Here is a 24,777-nt window from a genome sequence, read left to right as displayed (position 1 = left end):
ATATCCTCACACCAATGTATGTTGAATAAAATAAATTTTAAAAAAATAAGAAAAAAGAAGTGAAAGCGGAAATATAGGAAAATGCATATAGTTATTTATGAAAAGAATCTATTTCCCTTATCTATTAAACATAGGTAATAATGGATACCAAAAAATTGACATGAGAATTTATCATTTAAAAAGTCACTTAATAAAATACCAGTTTATACATTTCTTTGAATTATATTTATAAAAATTTAAACATACAAATCACATTCCCAAACACCAAAGAATCACTTTATGTCAATGAAGTACAGAATAGATCAATTTAGGGTCAAAATTATTTTAAAAATATTGCTCCAAATCACAGCAAATTATGTCTTACAGGAAAAAACCAACAAACAGACATTTATAGACAGTTGTGAAAGTCTCAGACCTGAACCATAGTGCAGGTGTCACAAATCACTTAAACAAGTGCTATTCAGATACATTGATAGGATACTTAGTATCAGTTTGTTAAATAATGGGTTTAAAGAGCAAATGTTGAGACAACCAAAAGCTAGAATTATAGTTATTCAGTTATTTTTTTTAAAAAAAATCCCAATTTCAAGTATGTATCTAAAGTTGTAAATTATATAAATAGTCTCCACAAAAGTCAGGTATTTATTTGGTAAAGCAAGGCACATAGGACCAGTTTGTGGTAAAGGTGCATTTTCTTTGGCCCTATAACTACTTTAAATATCTTGGAGATTCTTGAGATGACTTTCAATATAATATAAACACTTTTTATAAATTCAATCTGAAGCTATATCTCTAGAAATCAAATATTTTTACAATGAATGTTTAAATAGAATGAGTGATGCCAAGGCCTTTCTTTAAAAACAAAAGAAAGCTCAAATGGGACTAAGAGCACACACCTTAAGTCCCCTCAGTTGGGAGGCAGAGGCAGGCAGATCTTTGTGATTTCTAGTCAGCCTCGTCTACATAGCAAGTTCCAGGTCAGCCAGGGCTACAGAGTAAGACCCTGTCTCAAAAACAAAACAAAACATCTCAATTGAATGATTGCATAAAGACATTTAAAGTCTACTAACTTGATTTGTAAGAATAGTCAGTATTCTACTTAAGTGTTCAGTGCAGACTGTCAATTAATTTTCTTTTGGAATTTCTTAATAGACTCTGGTTTAAATATCAAACTGCCTTTTCTTTCTATGAAATTCTGTGGCATTCCATAGGAATTGATGTAGACATTTAGGTTCTGCATTTTTAAACTATGTATTCTATTATAAAAGTAACTTACAACTGGAAAAGCATTCAGTAAAGAGCCACTATGCTGTACTCAAGGGCCTGACTGGTGTGTCAAGCTCTCTGCCTAAATTTAATGTGGGTCTCACCTGTGTGACCCACATTAAATTCTCCATGAATTCACACATTCCATATCAGTGAAAATAGCTGAGAAATAACAAGTACACCTTTAAAAGCATAAAATTTAAATACTCTTATTATAAAAGCATGACACAACCACACTTTTGAATGTCATCAAAACACAACCCACATTAAACAAAATTTTGGTATCAATATGTATGATACAATCTAGTCTACAAGCTATTTTTCCCTAAGTGTGATTATTTCCTTATAAAATTTTAAACTATACATTCAGCCTAATAACATTTTAACTGCCTAGAAAAGAACAATATAAATGACACCCAATAAAAATTTTCAGACACCTGAAATGTAATATTACTTGAACAACCTTGATACCCAATAATTTATTTGTATTGTAGGGTTAAGACAGGGGTAGACTAGATCTAAGTAACCATTAATTGTGAATCCACATTGTATTATCACAGTGGCCCACACAATACTTTAATCTGTATTCATGAATTTTCTCCATTTGCACTTAGTTGTAGGTCCTTGGGCACAGCTTGCATGTTGTGGTGTCTTACACCATGCTCAAAATGCAATTGTTCGATCTCTATAGGGTGATCATTGAAAACATAAACCTGTATCAGTCTGTTATTGCTGACGCAATGACTTTAAACACTCTGTAATTTCAAGTACTTTGAAAGTGAATGGAATTGGTCAGGCATATACACTGTGGAGAGTATATCTGCACTAGCAAGATCAAACAACCAGGCCAAGTTAGCCAAGGGTACCTTACAGTACTTAACAAAAGTACTTTTGAGTCAAACTCCATTTAACAAAATCTATTAGAACTACATAAAAAATTGTCATCTCCTTATAGGTTTGTATCTATTAGAACAAACTTTTAATATATATATACAATATAAATGAAAAAATAAAGTAAAATACATTTATATTCAATAGGCAATTCTGCATATAGTCGATAATTAAATAACTTATATTCCAAATATAGAATGTATTTTTCCTCCTAGTTCATTTTACTATTTCTAATATATTCTCTCTTTTGAGTCAGCTTATTAAATAACTCATAATTTGTATCCTCAACTCCAGTGTTAAAAAGAAACAAAATCTACTATTTTAGAGCAAATGGTTGCTCCTTCCCAGCAGCACTCATGGGAACAGAGTAAGGGAACTCAGAATGCAGCCATCTCTTCCAGACGCATGATCATGTTATTCCTAGAATAGTGGGCTTTAAGACTTAAAAACTTCTAAACAGGTTTTGAACTTAAATTATAGTGCTACTTAAAATAATGTAGCGAGACGGGCAGGGTGACCCAGACCCTTAATCCCAGCATTTGGGAGACAGAGCTGCTGGTAGCTCTCTGTGAGTCTGAGGCCAGCCTGGTCTACATAATGAGACCCTGCCTTAAATAACAACAACATCAACAATAATAATGACAGCAGGAAAGTCTGTAAGGAAGTCAGTTTGTTCTTGGTTCACTAATATGACTAATACTACTTTTTTGATTGTTGCTTCTGCCAATAGTGACAGATTGAAAGAAATTCCTACTGCAGAATAACAAGGAAATTCTCCATTTCAAAACTATATACAGTATATACTTCACAGTTCAGATTTCTCCACAAGGAGATTGGACAATAATCATTATTTTATTTTCAATTATAAATGAGTACTTAATCCCTTTAAATTCATTAAAAATTTAATGGCAACATACACAAATTCAATTTGAGGTGATAATAAGAATTTCTCTTATATGGAAAAGAAATACAGCTGAAAAATGATAGGTAAAACTTCATTAGTGTCAAAGTCATTGGCTACTCCAGCATATAAAGAACCAAACTGCATTCAGCCGTCTCAAAGCAATAAATGGCCTAAGATACACAGGGAGAAATAGATTCTCTCTACACTAAATTTAAATATGAATCAAACCCAGACTATTACTTTATCAAGTTTTATGTAATTTAACAAATAACATTTAGCAATCCTTTGCTTAGCAATCTTCTGTATGAATATAAAGATCCCAGATACACGAAAATGGTTTTAAATTATGTTTGTTTGTCCACAGCTTTATAGGCAGTTATAATTTTCTAACTTTGAATTGTCCATGTAATTTGATGTATCTGTACAGGAAGAGTAAGATTAAAAACGTGATAAGGGTAAGTAGATCTGCCTTGCAAATATTGGTATTTGCATTTGTGTGCTCTTCCAAAGGCTGCACTGGACAGTTCTGCAGCAACCAAAAGGGTGAAGTCGTTATGAGCTCAGACTTCAGGCCTGTCCCAGTATCCCTCTAACCCTACTCCATGGACACACTTCCAGGTTTGGGTTTCCAGATGATGTAGTACACATTTCATCCTGAAGCCTACACATTTTCAAGTTATTTGAACAGTATGATCAGACTTAGCATGATGATATCTTCACAGAATCTGCTGAAGTCCTCTGTGCACGATTAATGTTGAGATTCCTAGGGCACCATCGTGAAAAACCAGCTAAAGATAATACATGATTATGCTTTAGTAGGATTTCCTGCAGGTTTGGGATCATAACCGTATAAGAAAGTAGCTGCTATTACAAGGATGGCTCCAAGGAAAAAGACACTATAAATAGGATGAAGAAAAAGAAAAAGAGAAAGTCAGATTAAAAGCAAATTAAGTTTTTTCTATATATGTAATATAAAAATAATTGCAATTTTGGAAAGAAATATATTCTAGTAACAGCAATAAATGTTGAGTACATTCTATGTTCCAGGTGCTTGGCTGAGTACTTTCTACCTCTGGGGAAAGGTCTTAAAGGACTTGAAAAACTTGCGCAAAAGTCCCAAAAGACGGAGTGCAGACACTGGCCTTGAGCCTGCACTCTCATCCACTGCACTGGAAAGAGTGCAGTGCCTCACCTAATGTATATTCTGTACGGGATTCATTCAGGAAGAAAATGCCCAAAGTTTAAAAAGCAAAAAGTACAAGGAAAAGTTCATTCTTTTATACAAAACTTAGGTGAATTCAGTCCAGAATCCAAGGTAATAATAACCAAAGCTCAGGACGAATATTTACAGGATGTTTAACAGAAAGAAATCAGGATCACGTTTTCCTCTTGATTCTATGTATGTAGAGATACAATCTACTTCACAGAAACTGGATATAACCCCAACTAGAAATCATAACTTGTTATATATACATTTTTTTTAAAAAGCTGCCAGAAGCATGGAATAGTTTTTGGCGCTAAGATTTCTATTAATGGGGGCTGGAGAGATGGCTCAGTAGTTAAGAGCACTGATTGCTCTTCCAGAGGACCAGGGTTCCATTCCCAGCACCCACAGGGCAGTTCACAATTGCTTATAACTTTAGTTCCAGCGGATCTGGCACCATCACACAGCCATACATTTAGGCAAAAGATCATGCACATAAAATAAAAATTAAATAAAATCAAAAAGATTTCTATTAATGGTTCAAAGTAAAAAAAAAAGAAAAGAAAAGAAAAGCAAAAGGACAAGAGTCAGCATCTTTACCCTTCCTATAAAAACAGAGGCTTTGCTTTGCTCTATTTGTTACAGGGCTTCACTATGTAGCCCAAGCTGGCTTCAGAGTTCCTATGTGCCAGGGTATTCCAACCAACAACATCCTCCACACTCTTCCCATCCATTCTAGAAATATGGCCCCATGACTCCATGTATTTTTCCATGACACTGTCACGGTAGACACTAGTCTCTCAGTCACAATTTCCTTTCTGTTAACAAGTGTTTACTGATAATGCTTCGGGTCTACTGTCCAAGACTCCTCTTGAGTGAGTGACTCTAATGCTTATTGCACTGTGATTAATTACTACACTGTTTGCATATTTGTTACTCTGCTCAGTTATGTACTCTTTATTGTTTATAAACAGAAAACCTATTATACTATGATTATTTCAATGATTTGAGCCCCTTTAATGAGCTGTATATATACTTCCATTTGTCTTGTGTTTGGTTTTCCAGTCACTGTGACTTTCTTGAACATAACCACCTCATTCGTATGTTTCTTTTTTCCAGAATCCAACAGAGTGATTGCAGGCATAGAGTGGCCATTTATTAAACTTTTGGAAAATTAATAATCAACCCTAAATGGAAACATGGTAATACTAACAACACAATAAGACATACAGGAAAGAGTAAGAATAGGAAGAAAAAAAATAAATAGAAAAAAGTATTTTTACCTGGTTGGCACAAAATCTTGCAACCAAAAATAGGATATAATTGTTGACAATATTATGGACAAGGAGGTCGCAAATCCTTTTAAAATATTATCTGCATACTTAATGACAGCAGCTATTACAAGGCCTCCAAGTGCCTGTAAAAGTTTTAAGAGAATAATTTTTATAAAACTACATTTCACAACAATTTAATTTTTGGGGGAAGGTTTAAGGCTTGTTCTATAAATCTAATTATATCCTAGCAAATGGTTCATATGAGCATAAAAACAACAGACCTTCAGTTTTGTTTCTTTTTTTAAAATTTTATTTATTCAGTGTTCTGCCTGCATGTATCCCTGCAGGCCAGAAGAGGGCACCAGATCTCATTACAGATGGTTGTGAGCATGTGGTTGCTGGGAATTGAACTCAGGACCTTTGGAAGAGCAGGCAAAACACTTAACCACTGAGCCATCTCTCCAGCCCCCAGTTTTGTTTCATAGTCCACAACATAATCATCAAATGGAATTTGGTCAGTTACAAAAAGTCTATTTTCACCAAATTCAATAACTAAACACTTGTCTGGACAGCTGAAGGACAAGTGCACACGAGGTTTATGTCTGCATAAAAACTCTTTTTTACTACCTTTCCAGCAGTCTTCTCGCTTTGCCTTCTTTAATTTTCTCTCCATTCTATTTTTGTTTGTTTTGTTTTTGTTTTTCGAGACAGGGTTTCTCTGTGAAACAGTCCTGGCTATCCTGGAACTCACTCTAGATCAGATTGGCCGTGAACTCAACAGCGATCCGCCTACTTCTGCTTCCTGAATATTGGAATTAAAGGCGTGCACCACAACTGGCCGGCCTCTCTCCATTCTAATCTACTTCTTATGGCTGTCAAGGTGTATGGTTTGTTTTGGGTTTTTTGCAGTGCTGGAGACTGAAGCCCCAACCTATCACATGGTAGGTAAATTCTCTACCACTGAGCTATGCCCACAACATATAAAGAACCTTCTACCAAATCATTCTCAAATTCTAGATTGTGACTACCTACAAATGGGAGATGGGAGAAGTTGGAGAGATGGCTGAGTTAAGGGTGCTTGCTGTTCTTGTAGAAGATCTGGGACTAGTTCCCAGCACCCATATCAGGCAGTTTACAACCATCTGTAACTCCAGTTCCAGAGGTTCTGACACCTCTTTTGACCACTGCATGCATTACATGTACATGATGGACAACATACACTTAGGTACACACACAGATACATAAAATTAAACAAGTTTTTTTTTTTTTAAAAAAAAAACAAACTTAATAAGTAACACGTAGCTTAGTAGTAAAGTACTTGCCTAGAAGGTATGAGGGCACTGGGTTCAATACAAGCTACACACACACACACACACACACACCCACACACACACACACACAGACACTGAACTTTACAAAAATCCAAAATGCTCCAAAACCCAACACCTTGAGCACTGACATGAAGCACAGGTAAAGTCTATAACTGCCTCATTTAATGAATCAGTCACACAAAGCAGGTGCGTTCTAAACTGTATGAATATTACTTCCAGGCTATGTGTATATACATGCATAAAACAATTTTTTAGGCTTGAGATATAGGTATAAGATATCTCATTATGTGTATGCAAAAGTTCCAAATCTCCTACCCTTAATTAAAACTCAAAACATTTCTCAAACAGATAATGAACACTCAATTTGTCTAGCCTCTATTTGCCTTCTAGTAGACCATCCATATCTGTGTCCTAATCAGGGTCCCACTCTAACTGTCTTTAATGATGAAAGTCTAATTTATAAAAGTCGTGAGTTATGCCCATTGGGCTACTATGAATTATGTTTGAATTAATATTTGAAGGAAATACTGTTATTCATCTATTTATTCCCTGTTGGATCCTTCATACCAGTTATACCAACTTCTTTTTTTTTAAAATAAGTATTTATTTATCTATTTATTTATTATGTATACAATATTCTGTTTGTGTGTATGTCTGCAGGCCAGAAGAGGGCACCAGACCTCATTACAGATGGTTGTGAGCCACCATGTCGTTGCCGGGAATTGAACTCAGGACCTTTTGAAGAGCAGGCAATGCTCTTAACCACTGAGCCATCTCCAGTCCCATACCAGCTTCTTTTACGCTGTTGCTCTTGGATAGGCATGGTGGCGCACACCTTTAATTCCAGCAGTCAGGAGGCAGATGCAGACAGATCTCTGTGACTTTGAGACAAGTCTTGTCTACAAAGTCAAGACCTGTCTACATAGAGAGACCTTGTCTCAAAACACAAAGCTATACACACACACACACATACACACTGGTTTTTAGAGATAAGGCTTTTCTGTGTAACAGTTCTGGCTATTCTGGGGCTTACTTGGTAGACACCAGGCTGGCCTCAAACTCACAGAGCTCTGCCTGCCTCTGCCTCCCTAGTGCTGGGATTAGAGGCGTGTGCCACCATTGCCTGATGTTAAATATATTTTTTAAAAACAAACAAACAAACAAAAAACTCTTATCCTTTAGTCCTCTTTAAAGGAGAGGTTCCTCGTAACTGGATTTAAAAATATCACATAAGTTCTCTATGCTTACCATACCTCCACTTTCAATTTTCTCTAAATTTCTCTTCTGTATCCTTTATTTCTTTTATAAAAATGAAAATACCCTTTCTACCTTTTGAGACTGAGTTTCTCTGTGTAGCCCTGGCTGTCTTGGAATTCTAGACAAGGCCAGACTTGAACTCACAGAGATCCACCTGCCTCTGCTTTCTGAGTGCTGTGATTAAAGGCCTGGGCCGCCTCCACCATTTCCTACTTTTGAAACACCACTACCCTTTGACCTCTCCCTACTTTCCAGGTCTAGAAAAGTAGGCATTGAGGAAAATAACTTCCTCCTTCATTTTTATATTTTTCAGAATGTCACGATGTACTTTGGGAGATAAAATTATTCAACTCCTAAACAAAGTCATATTCACACTGAAGATATTTGACAGAAACATTCTAACATGTAAATATGAAATGAAGCTTATGAACTTGCACAATTATCTCAAGCAGCATCTTCCATCTTTAAAGGGCTGACCACAGTTTTTCTATGGAATGATAATTGCAGCAGAAAAATTGTTATATTTACTCTTAGTTTTGACTATTATTATTTCATTATTATTTCGACACAGGGTTTCTATGTAATCCTGGCTATGTAGATGTCTGCCTGCCTATGCCTCCAGGGTGCTGGGATTAAAGGTGCCTGCCACTATGTCACATAATTATTTAATTATTAAACTTAATATTTCCATGGAGCTTGAAAGATGACTCAGAGATTAAGAGCCCTGGTTGCTCTTCCAGAGGACCTGCGTTTGGCTACCAGAACTCACTTTAGTGGCACACAACCATTTGAAACTCTAGTTCCAGGGGATCTGACACGCCCCCCCCTTTTAGTTGTTTAATTTACATTTGATTATTTTTTTAAAAAAGAAAACAAACTATCTTTTCATTTTACATACCAGTCTCAGTTCCCACTCCCTCTACCCCCCCCATCTACTTCTCAGAAAGGATAAGACACAGTGCTTTGGGGCAGGACCAAGGCCCTCCCTACTACACCTAGGCTGAGCAAGGTATCCATCCAAAGAGAATGCCACTGTCAGTGGCCCCACAGTCTTCCTCAGCCATGTAACTGTCACCCACATTTAGAGGGTCTAGTTTCTGACCCGTCTTCTAACTAACATGGGTATCAAGCACATATTTGGTGAATATACATACATGGAGACAAAACACTGATACACATAAAAGTAAATAAATCTAAAAGTAACAACAACACTAATATTTGCATTTCACGGCACTGAACTTAAACACCATGGAGTTTTATTCATGACATCTTTTGAAAATCAGCTTTCGAGGGCTGGAGAGATGGCTCAGTGGTTAAGAGCACTGACTGCTCTTCCAGAGGTCCTGAGTTCAATTCCCAGCAACCACATGGTGGCTCACAACCATCTGTAATGAGATCCGGAGCCCTCTTCTGGTGTACAGGCATACATGGAGGCAGAATGTTGTATACATAATAAATAAATAAATCTTTTAAAAAAAAAAGAAAATCAGCTTTCACGAGGACATTAAGAACAGTTATATTTTAACTTCCCTGAACAAAGCAGATATGATGAAAATAGGAAGGACCTTCCTTACCCCTTAAACACCAACACTAGTACCCACTTTAATTCTCTGTCCTGAAGCAATATTCAGTAGTCTTAAATCAAACACATATGCTTTACCTGCAGAACAACAACTATCCACGTCAGTTGATTATATCCCTGGAAAAATCCATTCTTGGATACCAATTCTCCATCATAAATGTATACACCCATTAATCCAAATATACTTCCAAAGAAACCTAAAAGAAAGTAAAACAAAGGTCATATGGCAGGTTTCCTAAAGAAATTTCTTCCTGTTGACAGTCCTGCTCCTCCCCCTGCTCCAGTTGGCAGGCTACTGGTTTACATCCCAGGCTGACCTGCGGCTCAGCAGGCAGCATAAACTCTTGCTCCTCTTGCCTCAGTCTCCCAGTACAGAGGTAAAACTTAAGTATTTCTTTTTGATGAAGTTTGAATACTTCATTTTTTTTTTATTTTTATTTTTTCGAGGCAGGGTTTCTCTGTAGCTTTGGGGCCTGTACTGGGACTAGCTCTTGTAGACCTGGCTGGCCTCGAACTCAGAGATCTGCTTGCCTCTTCCTCCTGAGTGCTGGAACTAAAGGCATGCGCCACCACCACCTGGCAAATTTGAATAATTTAAAAACATTTCACTCAACCAGGTGGTGGTGGTGCACAACTTTAATCCCAGAACTCGGAAGGCAGAGGCAGGCCTATCTCTTGGAGTTTGAGGCCAGCCTGGTCTACAGAGTTAGTTCCAAGACAACCAGAGCTACACAGAGAAACCCTGTCTTAAAAAAACAAAAGAAAAAGCTCTAGCTCTAATTTTGTCATGGATTTATTTGTTTGTTTTATTTTGGTAGTGGGTAAGTGCATAAGTACATAAACATATACTTGAGGGCTGGAGAGATGGCTCAGTGGTTAAGAGCACTGGTTGCTCTTTCTGAGGACCTGGGTTCAATTCCCAGCACCAACATGGTGGCTCACAACTGTCTGTAACTCCAGTTCCAGGGATTCTGACACCCTCACATAGACATGTATGCAGGCAAACACCAATGAAGACAAAAAAAAATTATATATTTATATAATATACACTTGACAGTAAAAGTATAAAATCCAATGTGAAGAACCACAGCTTCTCTTCCAGATACCTACTCTACTTTAACTGTAAGCTCACCGAGTTATGTAGTCTTTGGCCTACTTTCCATGTGTGATGTTATTTGCAACTATTTTTTTGAAATAATAAACTTTATTGTTAAGATATTCTTAAAGTACAATAAAGTCTAAGAACTGGTCAAAGCCAGCATCAGGTTCTGCATTTACTATTAAGTCTCAGTGAAATTCAGACCCTAAGATTCCTGGAGAACTGTTGGCCTATGGAAACCTACAAGGACCACATCTTACAGAACAGTTGTAAAAGAGGATACAGGTGATGGTTTTTAAACAAAGTCATAGCTAGTTAGAATGTGAGGAACATAAAAAGTTTGTCTATACAAGCTCTAACCTTTTTTTTTTAAAGACAGGGTTTCTCTGTGGCTTTGGAGCCTGTCCTCGAACTAGCTCTTGTAGACCAGGCTGGCCTCAAACTCACAGAGATTCACCTGCCTCTGCCTCCCAAGTGCTGGAATTAAAGGCATGCACCACCACTGCCCGGCAGATCTAATCTTTTAATGTGTCTCATTTTGAGTATGAAATTAAGCATGGCATGTGACTTTAAAAATATGTCCAAAGGCACTTTAAAATTTAATATATAAAATTAAAATTTCACAAATGCTAAAACAACAAAATACTTGTTGGAGCTCAAAAGCCCCGCAAGACCTCACATGTTAAAGAATTGTTTTTTTCTTTTTTCTCACTATTAAGAGAGAGGTCTTAGGTCATTGGAGGCATACCCATGATCAGGATTGTGGGTCCCTAGCCTCTTCCCCTCTATCTTTGTTTCTTGGCCACGATGAAATATATAGCTTCTTCTGTCTTGCACATCCTGATATAATGTCCTGCCTTGCCATGGACCCAAAGTCAATGGACCAACAGATGGAAATCCCCAAATTTTAAGATGAAGCAAACTTTATCTCTATAAACTGACCTACCTTCGGTATTTGTTACGGTGACAGAAAGTTGTCTAACAGCATACAAGGATATGTATTACGTCAGTATATATAAATAGACCTATTACATTCTTATAGTGGCTGTATAATCTACTGTCTAAATAATATTACAGATATGTATGTAACACTTGTTGTTCCCAATGCTATATGGACACTAACACACTACAAGTCTCTAAGCAGATACCTGTAAGCTCATTTTATTGATGAAGAAACTTCCCCAGGTTCACACAACAGAACGGACTCAATAGTTGTTGAATTCGGGCAGTGTGGCTCTGGATCTTCTTTTATTTCACATTTTCTATCTTCCAAAGCACAACCTTAACTATGCTATCTAACCAAAATGATAATTCATTCAACTAGTTTTTCTGTTTGTTACATTTGTAACCAATGCTAAAAGTAATTGCTTTGGCATCTATGTTTTTTTCTATAGGATAAATTCTTATTCAAACATCTTAGCAGGCACAGGTAAGGTTTTTGTTTTATACTTGCTGGCTGACATTTGTTAGTCTTTTGTTATTGAAATATTACAGTTTCAAATTTTTATTTTATGATCCTGACTTACAAATATTCTTTCTAAACTCAGTTTGGCTTACCATTTTTTTCATGAGTGTTGTGCTATCATAGCAAAATAAAGAATAAGATATCAAAAAACATCCTAATAGAAGTTCTGACTTGTCTTTCATCACACAATTCAACAAACTTTTAGGCAACCCAGAGACCTTGACTATTTCTTCTTTTCTTTTTGCAGATGTATATGACTACATATATAGTACGTATATATAAGGTACTTATTCTAAACACATGAATTCTTTGATTTAACCCTCATAGCAATATATGAGGGAGGTATGAAAACTAAGAACTACATTTTACAGATGAGAAAAATGAAGCACAAAAAGTTGAGTAACTTTCTGGAAGGCGCATGGATAACTGATGAACTCAAGATTTGAGCACTATAACTTCAGAACCAAGGTTTTTAAGCACTCTTTATGAAATGACAAATCAAACTGCTTGATATTTTCAAGTCTGTGAATTTGTCTTTTGGACAAGCAGAACAATTAAATTTTGCTTTAAAATATTTAAATTTAATGTTATCAGAGGAGAGATGGTTTCTAAATTTTTTTTTTATAAACTGTGACAAAATTAAGTTTGAAGTTTTTATAACCATATTTACTTGAAAACAATTGGAATTATGGACTTTAATCAAACTTGGAAGTGTTGACATGAAATCCTAGGCTATTAAAAAGTACAGCTTGCTGTATAGGACCTAGAGAGGCTCATATGTCTAATGATCAAGGGACATGGTATTTCTGTTAAGTTGATGCTAACTGTGGGGAAAAAACACCTTTGGGTGTTTGTTTCTCAAATGCCCAAACCTTGGGGAGACAAAGGAAAGAGACATACACAAAAGAACATTCTGATGTACAAATAAGCCACTCTTATATATACAGTTTTATATGTAGCATTATCCAAGATATAAGCCAGGATAATATTAATGTCCAAATCCTTACTCAAGAATAACAGTATCATAAATAATATAAGCATATGTTCAAAGGGAATCCTACAATAAAGGAAGGGTTTTGGTTTGGTTGGTTTGTTTTTTTTCTTCTTCCAAGCTATTTACCATCACTTAAGAAAAAGGTTACAGTAAAAAGTCAAAACATTACACTGAGATAAAACATCATGTGATGGCTTTAAAAGATAGAAATCATTTCATGTCCAACACCTTCCATTTTAGGAGTAAAATGTGTAGTTATTTGTAGCATCTTCACAAAGGAAGAAGCAGTAAGGATAAACACACCAGGACTCCAAAACTGAGGGGAGGAGCTTGGGAGAGGGATGGAAAGAAAGACTAATGAAAGAGATATCTTCATAGGGGGCCGTTTCTGGGTTAGGGAGAAACCTGGTGCCAGGGAAACTCCTAGGAATCCACAAGGATTACCCCAGCTTAGATTCCTAGCAATAGTGGAAAGAGTGTTTTAGCAAAAACAATCTACAGATTCAACGCAATGCCCAGCAAAATCCCAGCAAAATTCTTCAAAGACCTCAAAAGAATGGTACTCAACTTCATATGGAAAAGTAAAAACCCCAGAATAGTCAAAACAATAAAAGAACTTCTGGAGGCATCACAATCCCTGACTTCAAACTCTACCACAGAGCTACAGTACTGAAAACAGTCTGGTATTGGCATAAGAACAGACAGGAGGACCAATGGAACCGAATAGAAGACCTGGAAATCAATCCACAAATCTTCAAACACCCAATCTTTGATAAAAAAGCAAAAAATATCAAATGGAAAAAAGAAAGCATAGTTAACAAGTGGTGCTGGCATAACTGGATATCAACATATAGAAGAATGAAAATAGACCCATATCTATCACCATGCACACAACTCAAGTCCAAATGGATCAAAGACCTCAACATAAAGTCAACCTTATAGAACTGAACCTTATAGAAGAGAAAGTGGGAAGTACACTTGAACGCATTGGCACAGGGAAACACTTCCTAAATAGAACCCCAGCAGCACAGACACTGAGAGAAACAATTAATAAATGGGACCTCCTGAAACTGAAAAGCTTCTGTAAAGCAAAGGACATGGTCAACAAGACAAAACAACAGCCTATAGAATGGGAAAAGATCTTTACTAACCCCACACCAGACAGAGGTCTGATCTCCAAAATATACAAAGAACTCAAGAAATTGGACACCAAAAGATCACATAATCCAATAAAAAAAAATGGAGTACAGACCTAAACAGAGAACTCTCAACAGAAGAATCTAAAATGGCTAAAAGATACTTAAGGAAATATTTAACATCCTTAGTCACCAGAGAAATGCAAATCAAAACAACTCTGAGATTCCATCTTACACCTGTAAGAATGGCCAAAATCAAAAACACTGATGACAACTTATGCTGGAGAGGTTGTGGGGAAAAGGGAACACTTCTGCATTGCTGGTGGGAATGCAAGCTGGTGGGAATACAACCCCTTTGGATGTCAGTGTGGCGATTTCTCAGAAAATTAGGAAACAACCTTCCTCAAGACCCAGAAATACCACTTTTGGGTATATATCCAAAGGATGCTCAATCGTGCCAAGGACATGTGCTCAACTATGTTCATAACAGCTTTGATTGTCATAGTCAGAACCTGGAAACAACCTAAATGCCCCTCGACCAAAGAATGGATAAGGAAAATGTGGTACATTTACACAATGGAGTACTACACAGCAGAAAAAAATGACATCTTGAATTTTGCAGGAAAATGGATGGAATTAGAAAACATTATTTTGAGTGAGGTAACCCAGACACAGAAAGACAATTATCACATACATGTACTCACTCATAGGTGGTTTTTAAACATAAAGTAAAGAAAGCCAGCCCACAAACCACAATCCCAGAGAACTTAGACAAAATGTGGACACTCAGAGAGACTTACATAAATTTAATCTACATGGGAAGTAGAAAGTAGAAAAAGACAAGATCTCCTGAGTAAATTGGGAGCATGAGGACCTTGGGGGAAGACTGAAGGGGGAAGGGGAGAGGCAGGGAAGGGAGCAGAGAACAATGTAAAGCTCAATAAATATCAATAAAAAATGTATAAAAAAAAACCTTACACAAAACCAAAAAAAAAAAAAAAGTGGAAAGGGTGCCTGAACTGGCCATTTCCTGCAATCAGATTGATGACTACCCTAATTGTCAGCAGAGAGCCTTCATCCAATAAGTGATGGAAGCAGATGCAGAGATTCCTAGCCAAGCACTGGGCAGAGATCCAAGAATCCTGTTGAAGTGACGAAGGAAGGATTTTGTGAGTTGGAGTGGTAAAGGGGGGTGGGGGTGACAAAGTCATGATGGTAGAACCCACAGAAACAGCTGACCTGAGCTCCTGGGAGTTCATCAACTCTAAACCAATAGCTAGGGAGCCTGCATGGGACTGACCTGGCCCTCTGCTTATGTATGACAGTTGTGTAGCTTGGTCTGTTTGTAGGGTACCAAGCAGTGGGATCAGTACCTGTCCCTGGCATTTGAACTGGCTTTTGGGAAACTTCCCCATGCTAGTGTGCCTCACCCAGCCTTGATGCAGGAGAGGATCTTGGTCCTTTTTCAACTTGGTGTGCCATGCTTTGTTGATGCCCATGGAAGTTCTACCCCTTTCTGTACAGAGATGAGAAGTGGAAGGGGTGGATAAATGGGGAGGGAGGGAAAGGAAGAGAGGAGGTAAGGGAAACTTGATGGGGAAAAGGTAAACTGAGACTTCGTCAACTAGCAGGTATAGACTCAGCAGAAATTATAGTGCCTTTCACTACTGATGAAATAAAAAAGTTATGGAAAGACAATAAACCATGCAAAAAGCTTGTGCTAATTTTTTGGAAGAAATTAATAGCAACTATACCAAAAGTGAGAGACTTAACCTTATAAAGAGAACTTCTTGGATTCTTCCTCAAATTGTACGTGACACTCCAATAACTGGAGCCCATACATTTTATACTGATACAGATAAATCAGGAAAGGCAGGTTACAAATCAGACAAATTGAGTAAGGTAAAACAAAGCCCTTATAATTCTGTCCAAAAGGCAAAATTATTTGCCATTCTTATGGTGATAAGGGATTTTAAAGAACCTCTCAATATAGTTACTGATTCGCAATATGCAGAAAGAGTTATCTTGCATATTGAAACTGCCAAATTTATACCAGATAATATAAAATTGACTTCATTGTTTATCCAGGTACAAGACATGATCAGGAATAGGCTTTGTCCTATGTACACAACACACATCCGATCCCATACGGGTCTACTAGGTAATACAGAAATTAATCAATTATTGATTGAAGCGTGTTACAGGCCTCAAAATTTCATAAAAGACATCACGTCAATAGCAAAGGTTTGAAGAAAGAGTTTTCTATTACATGACAACAAGCTAAGGAGATTATAAAGAGATGCCCTACTTGCTCTTTATATACCCAAACACTGCTACCTGCAGGGACTAAACCAAAGGGTACTCAAAGAAATGAAATCTGGCAGATGGATGTGTTCCATTTTACAGAATTTGGAAAATTAAAATATGTACATCACACCATTAACACTTATTCAGGCTTTCGGTGAGCAACTGCTTTAAGCTCAGAAAAAGCTAATTCAGTAATCACCCATTTATTAGAAGTCATGGACATCATGGGTATACCTGCACAAATAAAGACAGATAATGGTCTAGCTTATGTCTCTAGAAAAATGAAATAGTTTTTTGCTTATTATAATATTAAGCATGTTACAGGTATACCACACAATCCTACAGGTCAAACAGTTATAGAAAGATCCAATCAAACTATAAAGAATATGTTAAACAAACAAAAAGGGGTGGAAAATGACCCCAAAAATAGATTACATAATACTTTATTAACCTTAAATTTTCTTAACGCTAATGAGAAAGGGACAACGGCAGCAGAAAGATATTAAATAATGGAAAAGTCTACTAAATTAAATCAACCGGTTTATTTCAAGGATGTGCTGACCTCGCAATGGAAGCCAGGAGATATGCTGCGTTGGGGAAGGGGTTTTGCTCTTGTTTCCACAGAAGAAAAAAAATTGTGGATTCCATCAAAATTAATAAAGGTTCAGTTTAAAGAGAAGGAACCTCTTGAAAAGGAAAAAATGAGAGCTCAACCACAATGATGATAATCATACAAGTGGTAAGAAAAACATATAGGATGGGGGCAGGGTTCTGTTCTTATCTCCGCAGAAAAACACTCATCTTCAAAAAATTCAAGGGACCCTGGATGTTTGAATACTGACAGATAAAAACAATTTACAACCCAATAAGGATCAACAAAAAAAATCAAAAAGGTTCCATAAGTAAAAATATTCAACACATACTTTTAGATATATATGAATGTATTTATATTTATAAATATATAAAGTTGGTTTTGGAGTTGGACTCTGGCTCAGTCCCTCTCTAATTCCAAGCCTGTTGTTAAGAGAAAACCCAGAGTTTCTGTCTCATGTCAAGAGTCATGATATGGGACAGAAGAAAAAAATAATTTATAAAACTTCTTTGCCTTTCTTCATATCTATTTTTGTCTTTATCATACCTTTCATTAAATATATGTCTGTATATGTCTATATAGATAATGCTTAAGGTTTCAATAATAAAAAATAAATTTTCCTACAGTAATCTTTAAAGTTACCAGGAAGAAGATGGGGTCCCACAACTACAACTCCACCTGGTTGATATGACGTCATAATACTAATAGCGTTACTACAAGATCTGTTTTGAGTATCAGCTGCACAAGACGGTTCCAACTTGGTTAGCTGAAATGGTGCACATCTTTTACAACATTCTGGCCAGACCCCCACGAAATACTCAGAGACTTTACAATCTTACCAGACATTGATCTTGGAATTTAAAAATCATTTACTCTCACAGGATCCCCTAAAAAGAACGTCGCCCCCATGACAGCTGGAAGCAATTTTAGAGAACGATGTCCCCTCTCCCAGTAAACTTTGCCCTCAGGCTTAGGGACATCATTTAGGGGTTGATTATAATTGGTATACAGTTGAGGGTTGGGGGAGAAATTTTATAAGCTCAGGGATCTTTTTTTTTTAATGTTAGATGATGGGATAATAGATGGCATTTGTGAGTTATTGTTTTTAGACAATTATACTGGTATAGATTCCTGTATATTGATACAAAGTTAAATTATATTAAATATTGTATACATGTATGTTTCTACCTCTGTTTAAAACATTGTTTATGTATTGATATATATAGTTACCATATTGCAGTGTACATTACTACCTCTGATCAAGATACTTATACATTGTTTACATTTGAAGGTCATTGTCCTCATTTATTGCACAGTTGTTTATTGTCTTAGTCTTTAAGTTAAATAGGTATTGAGAATTATAGATCAATAGTCATCTATGTTTGTCATATTTGTAATTAGATTAATCAAGTTCTTAAGATACATAGAGATTATATTCAGTATAGATAGTATAATCTTCAACCTCTTCAAAGAGCCGTAGAAAATGACATTTAATCTAACTTAGAATTCCGTGGTAATGAGACACAATCGCTCCTGGCAACACCAATTTATTCCTGAAAGAATGTTGAGCACCAAAGGCACTCCACCCCGAGCTTTCTTCTTGGCAGAACTGGCCTTTGGACAAAGAAATGCCCATACCTAAACCACTAACAAAGATACATAGTACCCATAAATAAAAAAAACAGGACTGTCATATCCTGCTAAGACAGGGTAAGATAGTTTTAAAAAGTTTCTTGCCTTTAAAAATGGTATGTCAGCTACCTTAGGCCTTAGCCAAAGTTAGCTGCTTCAATATTACAAATGAGACTTTGGGTGATTGCCCAGGTAATCAGTTGTCTCTGTCATTTGTTACACATTTTGGAAGTTTATCGATTGCACTTCCTGTTCGCTCACTCAAGTAATATTGTTTCCCTTCTCAGATCTGCGATGGAGTTAAAGACTAGATAATTGTAGTTACCTTCCTCATGATTTAGCCAAGCTTAATTTCAATACAATACTTAGACTCCTTAAACTAGAATGTTTAGTAAAACTTTTGTTATGCGTTCCTTAATATTGTTTATTGTTTGTAATTTTCTATTTGGTATCTGTTCTTATTGTATATAGTTGTATTGGGTTTGGATCGACCTTGTTTAGACAAAAAGAGGGAGATGATGGGCAAACTCTGTCAACCAATCATATCTAGTTAAGGCATGGCTACCTGGAGCCCAGGAAGAAAAACTGGGAGGACCCAGGAGTGCACTCTCTGTGTGCGGCTCCCACCGCACAGATAGGAAGTCAGACCTCCCACTCTTGTAGCCTGAGCTTCCCCTTATAACCATTAAAATATAATTGTTATTCTTGAGCTGGCCTGGTTATTTATCGTACCCACCTAATTTGCAACAGAAACTGTGGTCAGTATGAAAAATAAATGAAAAATTAATCAATAATAAATACATATTAGAAAATCCTTTTTGTTTATTTGTTTGTTTTTCGAGACAGGGTTTCTTTGTAGCTTTGGAGCCTGTCCTGGAACTAGCTCTTGTAGATCAGGATGGCCTCGAACTCACAGAGATCCACCAACCTCTGTCTCCCAAGCCAACCTCTGCCTCCCAAGTGCTGGGATTAAAGGCACGCGCCACCACTGCCTGGCTTACATATTATTAGAAAGTCTTTAAAACTTACCAAGTTGAATGTTTCTTATCCATACTGATTGTTTCGTTTCTTTTAATATTTTCTCAAAGTAAACTCCAGCAAAGCCACTTGAAAAACATGCTGTGAGAACTGCCATGAGGCCCACAAACTGCGAGCCCGTTGAAAGTTCCTTAGAAGTCACCTCTTGAGAATCTGAAGGCCACTGAATAAAAATAAAAACAACACTAAAGAGGGCAGTGACACTGCAGTCAAGACTGACAACCTCAGTCTGAGCTTCCGGATCTACACGGTGGACGGAGAGAACCCACTCTCACTAGTTGTCCCCTGACCTCCACAGTACACATGGTGCTGCACCAGCGAAAGTGCTTACAAATGGAAGAAGACAGCTAAATCAAGCACAGTAGAAAGGAAGCTTGGTGGGAAGGGAACCATACACCGTAAGGAAAATACAGTCCATCAGAAAATGAAAGACTATAAAGTGACTACACCAGGCCTGCCCACATGATCTTGATGTTACTGACATGGTGTATTAATTGGCATCTTTTAACTATTGCTATCCATTCGCCGTGGTACCTACTGTCTTTTTCAAACTAGCCCCTTTCTATTTTCATATAATTTTTTTTAATTTAGATTTTTCCTTCTCTTTTTCCTCTTTTGGATTTTCAAGACTGGGTTTCTCTACATATCCTTGAGTGTCCTCGAACTCACTCTGTAGCCCATACTGGCCTCAAATTCAGGGATCCATCTGCTTCTTCCTCCCTAGTACTAGGATTAAAGGTGTGCACCACCAGGCACAGCCCTTAATCTAGCTTTTTTTCAAATTCAAAAATACATTATTTGAGTCTACCCTAATTTGTTTAAAATAATAATCTCTAATTCTACACTTTCCAATAAATGATATAATTTCCTTCTTTATGGATAAATAAAACTCCATTTTTTTCTTTTTCTTTTCTTTCTTTCTTTTTTTTAATACCTGGAGGGACAGCAGTTGGTGCTGGGAACCGAACTCTTCTATTTTTGGTTGTGAGCCTAGCCTTTAATGGCTAAGCCATCCCTCCATTCTTTTTTTTTTCTTTTTTTTTTTTTTTTGCGTGTGTGTGTGTGTGTGTGTGTGTGTGTGTGTGGTTTCCCAAGACAGAGTTTCTCTGTGTAACTGTCAACTGTCCTAATTGTCCTGTAATCAGGCTGGCCTCAAACTCAGGGAGATCTGCCTGCCTCTGCCTCCTAAGTGCTGGAATTAAAGGCATGTGCCACCACCAGCCTAAAACTCCATTGTTTTATTTATCACACACACATTTATATTGTTCATTCACACACTGATGGGCAAGCAGGCTGATTCCACAACTATTGTGAACAATCCTGCAAAAAAATATTAATATCTCTGTAGTGTGTTCAAGTATATAATTTGAAATGGTATAGCTGGATCATATGATAGTGTTTTTACTATATGAGCAAGATGGTTTGGTGAAGGAAGTGCTCGCTACTAAAGCCTGACAACCAGCGTTCAATCATTGTACCCCACATAAAGGTGGAAGGAGAACTGACTCCATAAAGTTGTCCTTTGACCTTGACATGAGCTCTGTGATATGCATATCACACATCATACACACACACACACACACACACACACACACACACACACACACAAGCAAAATCTTCCCATGAGGAAATCTCCATACTATTTTCCAGCTGACTGCTCTCAATTATATTTCAACTGCAGGTGTAGAAAGATTGATTTTCCAACCAACATTGTTGTTTGTTTTCCTGATAATAGCCATTCTGATTATGGAGAAATGGAATCTCTCAGTGTAGTTTTGATTATATTTCCATAACGGCTAAAGGTGATGAACATAGCTGGGTGGTGCTGGTGCACACCTTTAATCCCAGCACTCGGAAGGCAGAGACAAATGGATCTCTTTGAGTTTGAAGCCAGCCTGGTCTACAGAGCTAGTTCCAAGACAGTCAAAGATATACAGAGAAACCCTGTCTTAAGACAAAGAAGATGCTGAACATTTTAGGTTTGTCTTCTCTTGAGAACTATTTGCTGAGTTCATTTGCCTGATTATTGATAGGTTTCGGACTTGTGGTTGATTAGTTATTTTTTGAGTTTTTTATATAACTGGATGTTAATCCTGTCTGATGAAGAACTAGTAAACACCAGCTCCCCTTCCAAAGATTGTCTCTTTTGTTTGCTGTTTTCTTTGCCATGCAGCTTTTATATTTCATGCAATTATATTTGTTAATTCTTGCTACTGTTTCCTAATGTTGGGATCTATCAAAAAAAAATCCATGCCATTAGCTATCTCTCTCTCTCTTTTCGAGACAGGGTTTCTCTGTAGCTTTGGAGCCTGTCCAGGAACTAGCTCTTGTAGACCAGGCTGTTCTTGAACTCAGAGATCCACCTGCCTCCAGTGTTGGGATAAAAAGGTGTGCACCACCACCACCACTCGGCTCATTGGCTATCTCTTAAGGGCTGTCCCTGTTCCCTTTTAGAGTCTCCAAGGGTTCAAGGCTTAGGTTAATGTCTTCAGTCCATTTGGAACTGAGTTCTGTGCACAGTGAGGCAGAATGTGCTAGCCTTAGACTTCTATTGTGGATGCATATGTGTAGTTTCTGAGTATCATTTGTTGAAGAGGCTCTGTTCTCCAATGCATGCTTTAATCACCTTGTTCAAATATCAAGTTGCTCAAAAATCAAGTTTATTCCTAAGACCTCTCCTCTCATCCAGTGGCCAACTAGTCTATTTTTGTACCCAGTGCCATGCTGTTTTTATTATCACAGCTCTAAAGCATAATTTGAAATCAAGAGCTGTGATACCTCCAGCACTGCTTTGTGGATGGGGTGGAGAGCAGGTAGAGGCAGATCTCATACTGTAGTACACTAGCGTAGAATTCACCAGGTAGCCCAAGACAGCCACAAATTCATGGCTATTCTCCTGCATCAGAGTCCTAAGTACTAAGATTTTATAAGCATGAAAGCAACCATGCATGGCTAGCATTGCTAGTTTTACTTAGGATTGATTTCGCTATGCAGGATCTTTTGTGGCTCCACATATACTTTATAATTTCTATAGAGTAGTAATTGAAATATTCCTTAGCTATATTACCCACATATTAATAATTTTTTACAGTTTTTTTAATGTAGAGGGCTGGAGGAAGGTTTTATTTATTTTTTTAAAATTTATTCTTTATTGTTCACAGCTTTTGGGGGCTGGAGTTGAGAAAGGGTTTCTCAATAACTATGGAGCCAGTCCTGGAACTCACTCTGTAGATCAGGCTGGCCTCAAACTCTCAGAGATCCATCTGCCTCTGCCTCCCAAGTACTGGGATTAAATGAACACACCACTACTGCCTGGCAATCTTTCACAACTTTTAACATGTTTTATGACCTAAAATGTGATCTATTTTGGAGAAAATCCCAGACTACCTAAGAATCTGTATTCCTTACCTTAAGATACAATATTCTATATCTCTACAAGATAAGTATTTGTAATTCTCAAGTTTGTTGATTACTTTTGTTAACGATCTATAGATAAAAGAGTTAGGCATTGCTGGGAGGCAGTGGCACACCTTTAATCCCAGCGCTCAGGAGGCAGAGGCAGGCGGATCTCTGTGAGTTCGAGGCTAGTCTGGTCTACAGGGGCTAGTTCCAGGACAGGCTCCAAAGCTACAGAAAAACCCTGTCTTAACAAACAAACAAACAAACAAACCAAAAAACCCAAACAAACAAACAAAAAAAGAGCTAGGCATTGAAGCCACCTATCTACTCTTATTATATCTGAATTTATCTCTATGTCTAGTAGTATTAAAATCATCCTTTTCATCGTTACCAGAGACTTTTCAACATTAAATAAATCTTGGAGAGATGGGAGTGGGAAAGTAAACTACACAGTCCAGGCTAGCTTTAACTCACAGCAATCCTCCTGCCTCAGCTTCCAAGTGAAGGGATTATAGGTATGGGTTACCATACAGGCTTAAACAACTTTTTAAAAAATTGTTTATTTGAGGGGGAGGGGAAACATGAGAAGGGGAAAGAGGGTGGACTGGGGTTGGTGTATAAAATGAGAAGTAAATCTTTTTAATAAAAAAATTTTATTTTCATTTTTATGTGTATTTTGCCTGTGTATGTACCTGTGTAATAGTTTTGAAACTATAGTCACACAGTTGTGAGTCACCATGTAAGTGTTGAGAATTGAACCTAGGTCCTATGGAAGAGAAGTCAGTGCTCTTAACCACTGAGCCATCTCTCCAGCCCCCTTAAAACCTTTTAACAATGAAAGAGTCACTTCCTACTCAGTTATCCTTCACTGCAACAACATGACACTGATGGACTAATTCCTTGACTCTTGAGACTGTTTCCTTTCTCCCTTGGCTCTATGTAACTACCCAGTATGCTTTCTATGAGGATAGAAACATTCCAGGTCTCTACTAATAGCATAACTGTTATCTAATGTGACTCCCAAGCGTGCACGCATACGCGCGCGCGCGCGCACACACACACACACACACACACACACATCATACACATAAACACATACAAAATAAAAAGGAATACAAAAGTTGGGAACAATGACTCCATGAAGAATAAGAATAGGGAATCATTAGAAAGCTCTTAGAGTTAGGAAACAGTATCAATAAAGACAGTAGATGCTAAAGGGATCAGAGGATCACCAATGATCTCAGATCTTCCATGGTTCTCATAAAACCTAAGCTTCTTTCTTTTATATGCTGTTTTTTTTTGTTTGTTTGTTTTGTTTTGCTTTGTTTTGTTTTTGAGATAGAGTTTCATTGTGTCATGCCTTATTTTCTTGGATTTTTCCTTCATTTTTTCTTTCTCTCTTCTCA

At 37.1% G+C, this 24,777-nt stretch overlaps 1 protein-coding gene across 3 annotated transcripts in view; it reads right to left on the bottom strand.

Annotated features, from left to right (window-relative positions):
- Positions 1-202: 202 nt before the first annotated feature.
- Positions 203-24,777, bottom strand: part of Slc35a3 (solute carrier family 35 member A3) — a 50,724-nt gene continuing 26,149 nt past the window's right edge. For all 3 annotated transcript variants that reach the window (XM_085677783.2, XM_085677782.2, XM_048456666.3), the window contains exons 5-8: positions 19,964-20,135; positions 9,788-9,906; positions 5,549-5,682; positions 203-3,957 (exon numbers count right to left, since the gene is read on the bottom strand). In XM_085677783.2, the coding sequence (XP_085533909.1) occupies positions 3,867-3,957; positions 5,549-5,682; positions 9,788-9,906; positions 19,964-20,135 (516 nt within the window). In that variant the 3' untranslated portion in view covers positions 203-3,866. The remainder of the gene's footprint in view (positions 3,958-5,548; positions 5,683-9,787; positions 9,907-19,963; positions 20,136-24,777) is intronic.

This window comes from Myodes glareolus, chromosome 17 (genome assembly GCF_982192425.1).
Source record: "Myodes glareolus chromosome 17, mMyoGla1.1, whole genome shotgun sequence".
NCBI lineage: Eukaryota > Metazoa > Chordata > Mammalia > Rodentia > Cricetidae > Myodes > Myodes glareolus.
This window is presented reverse-complemented; position numbering and strand designations above follow the sequence as displayed.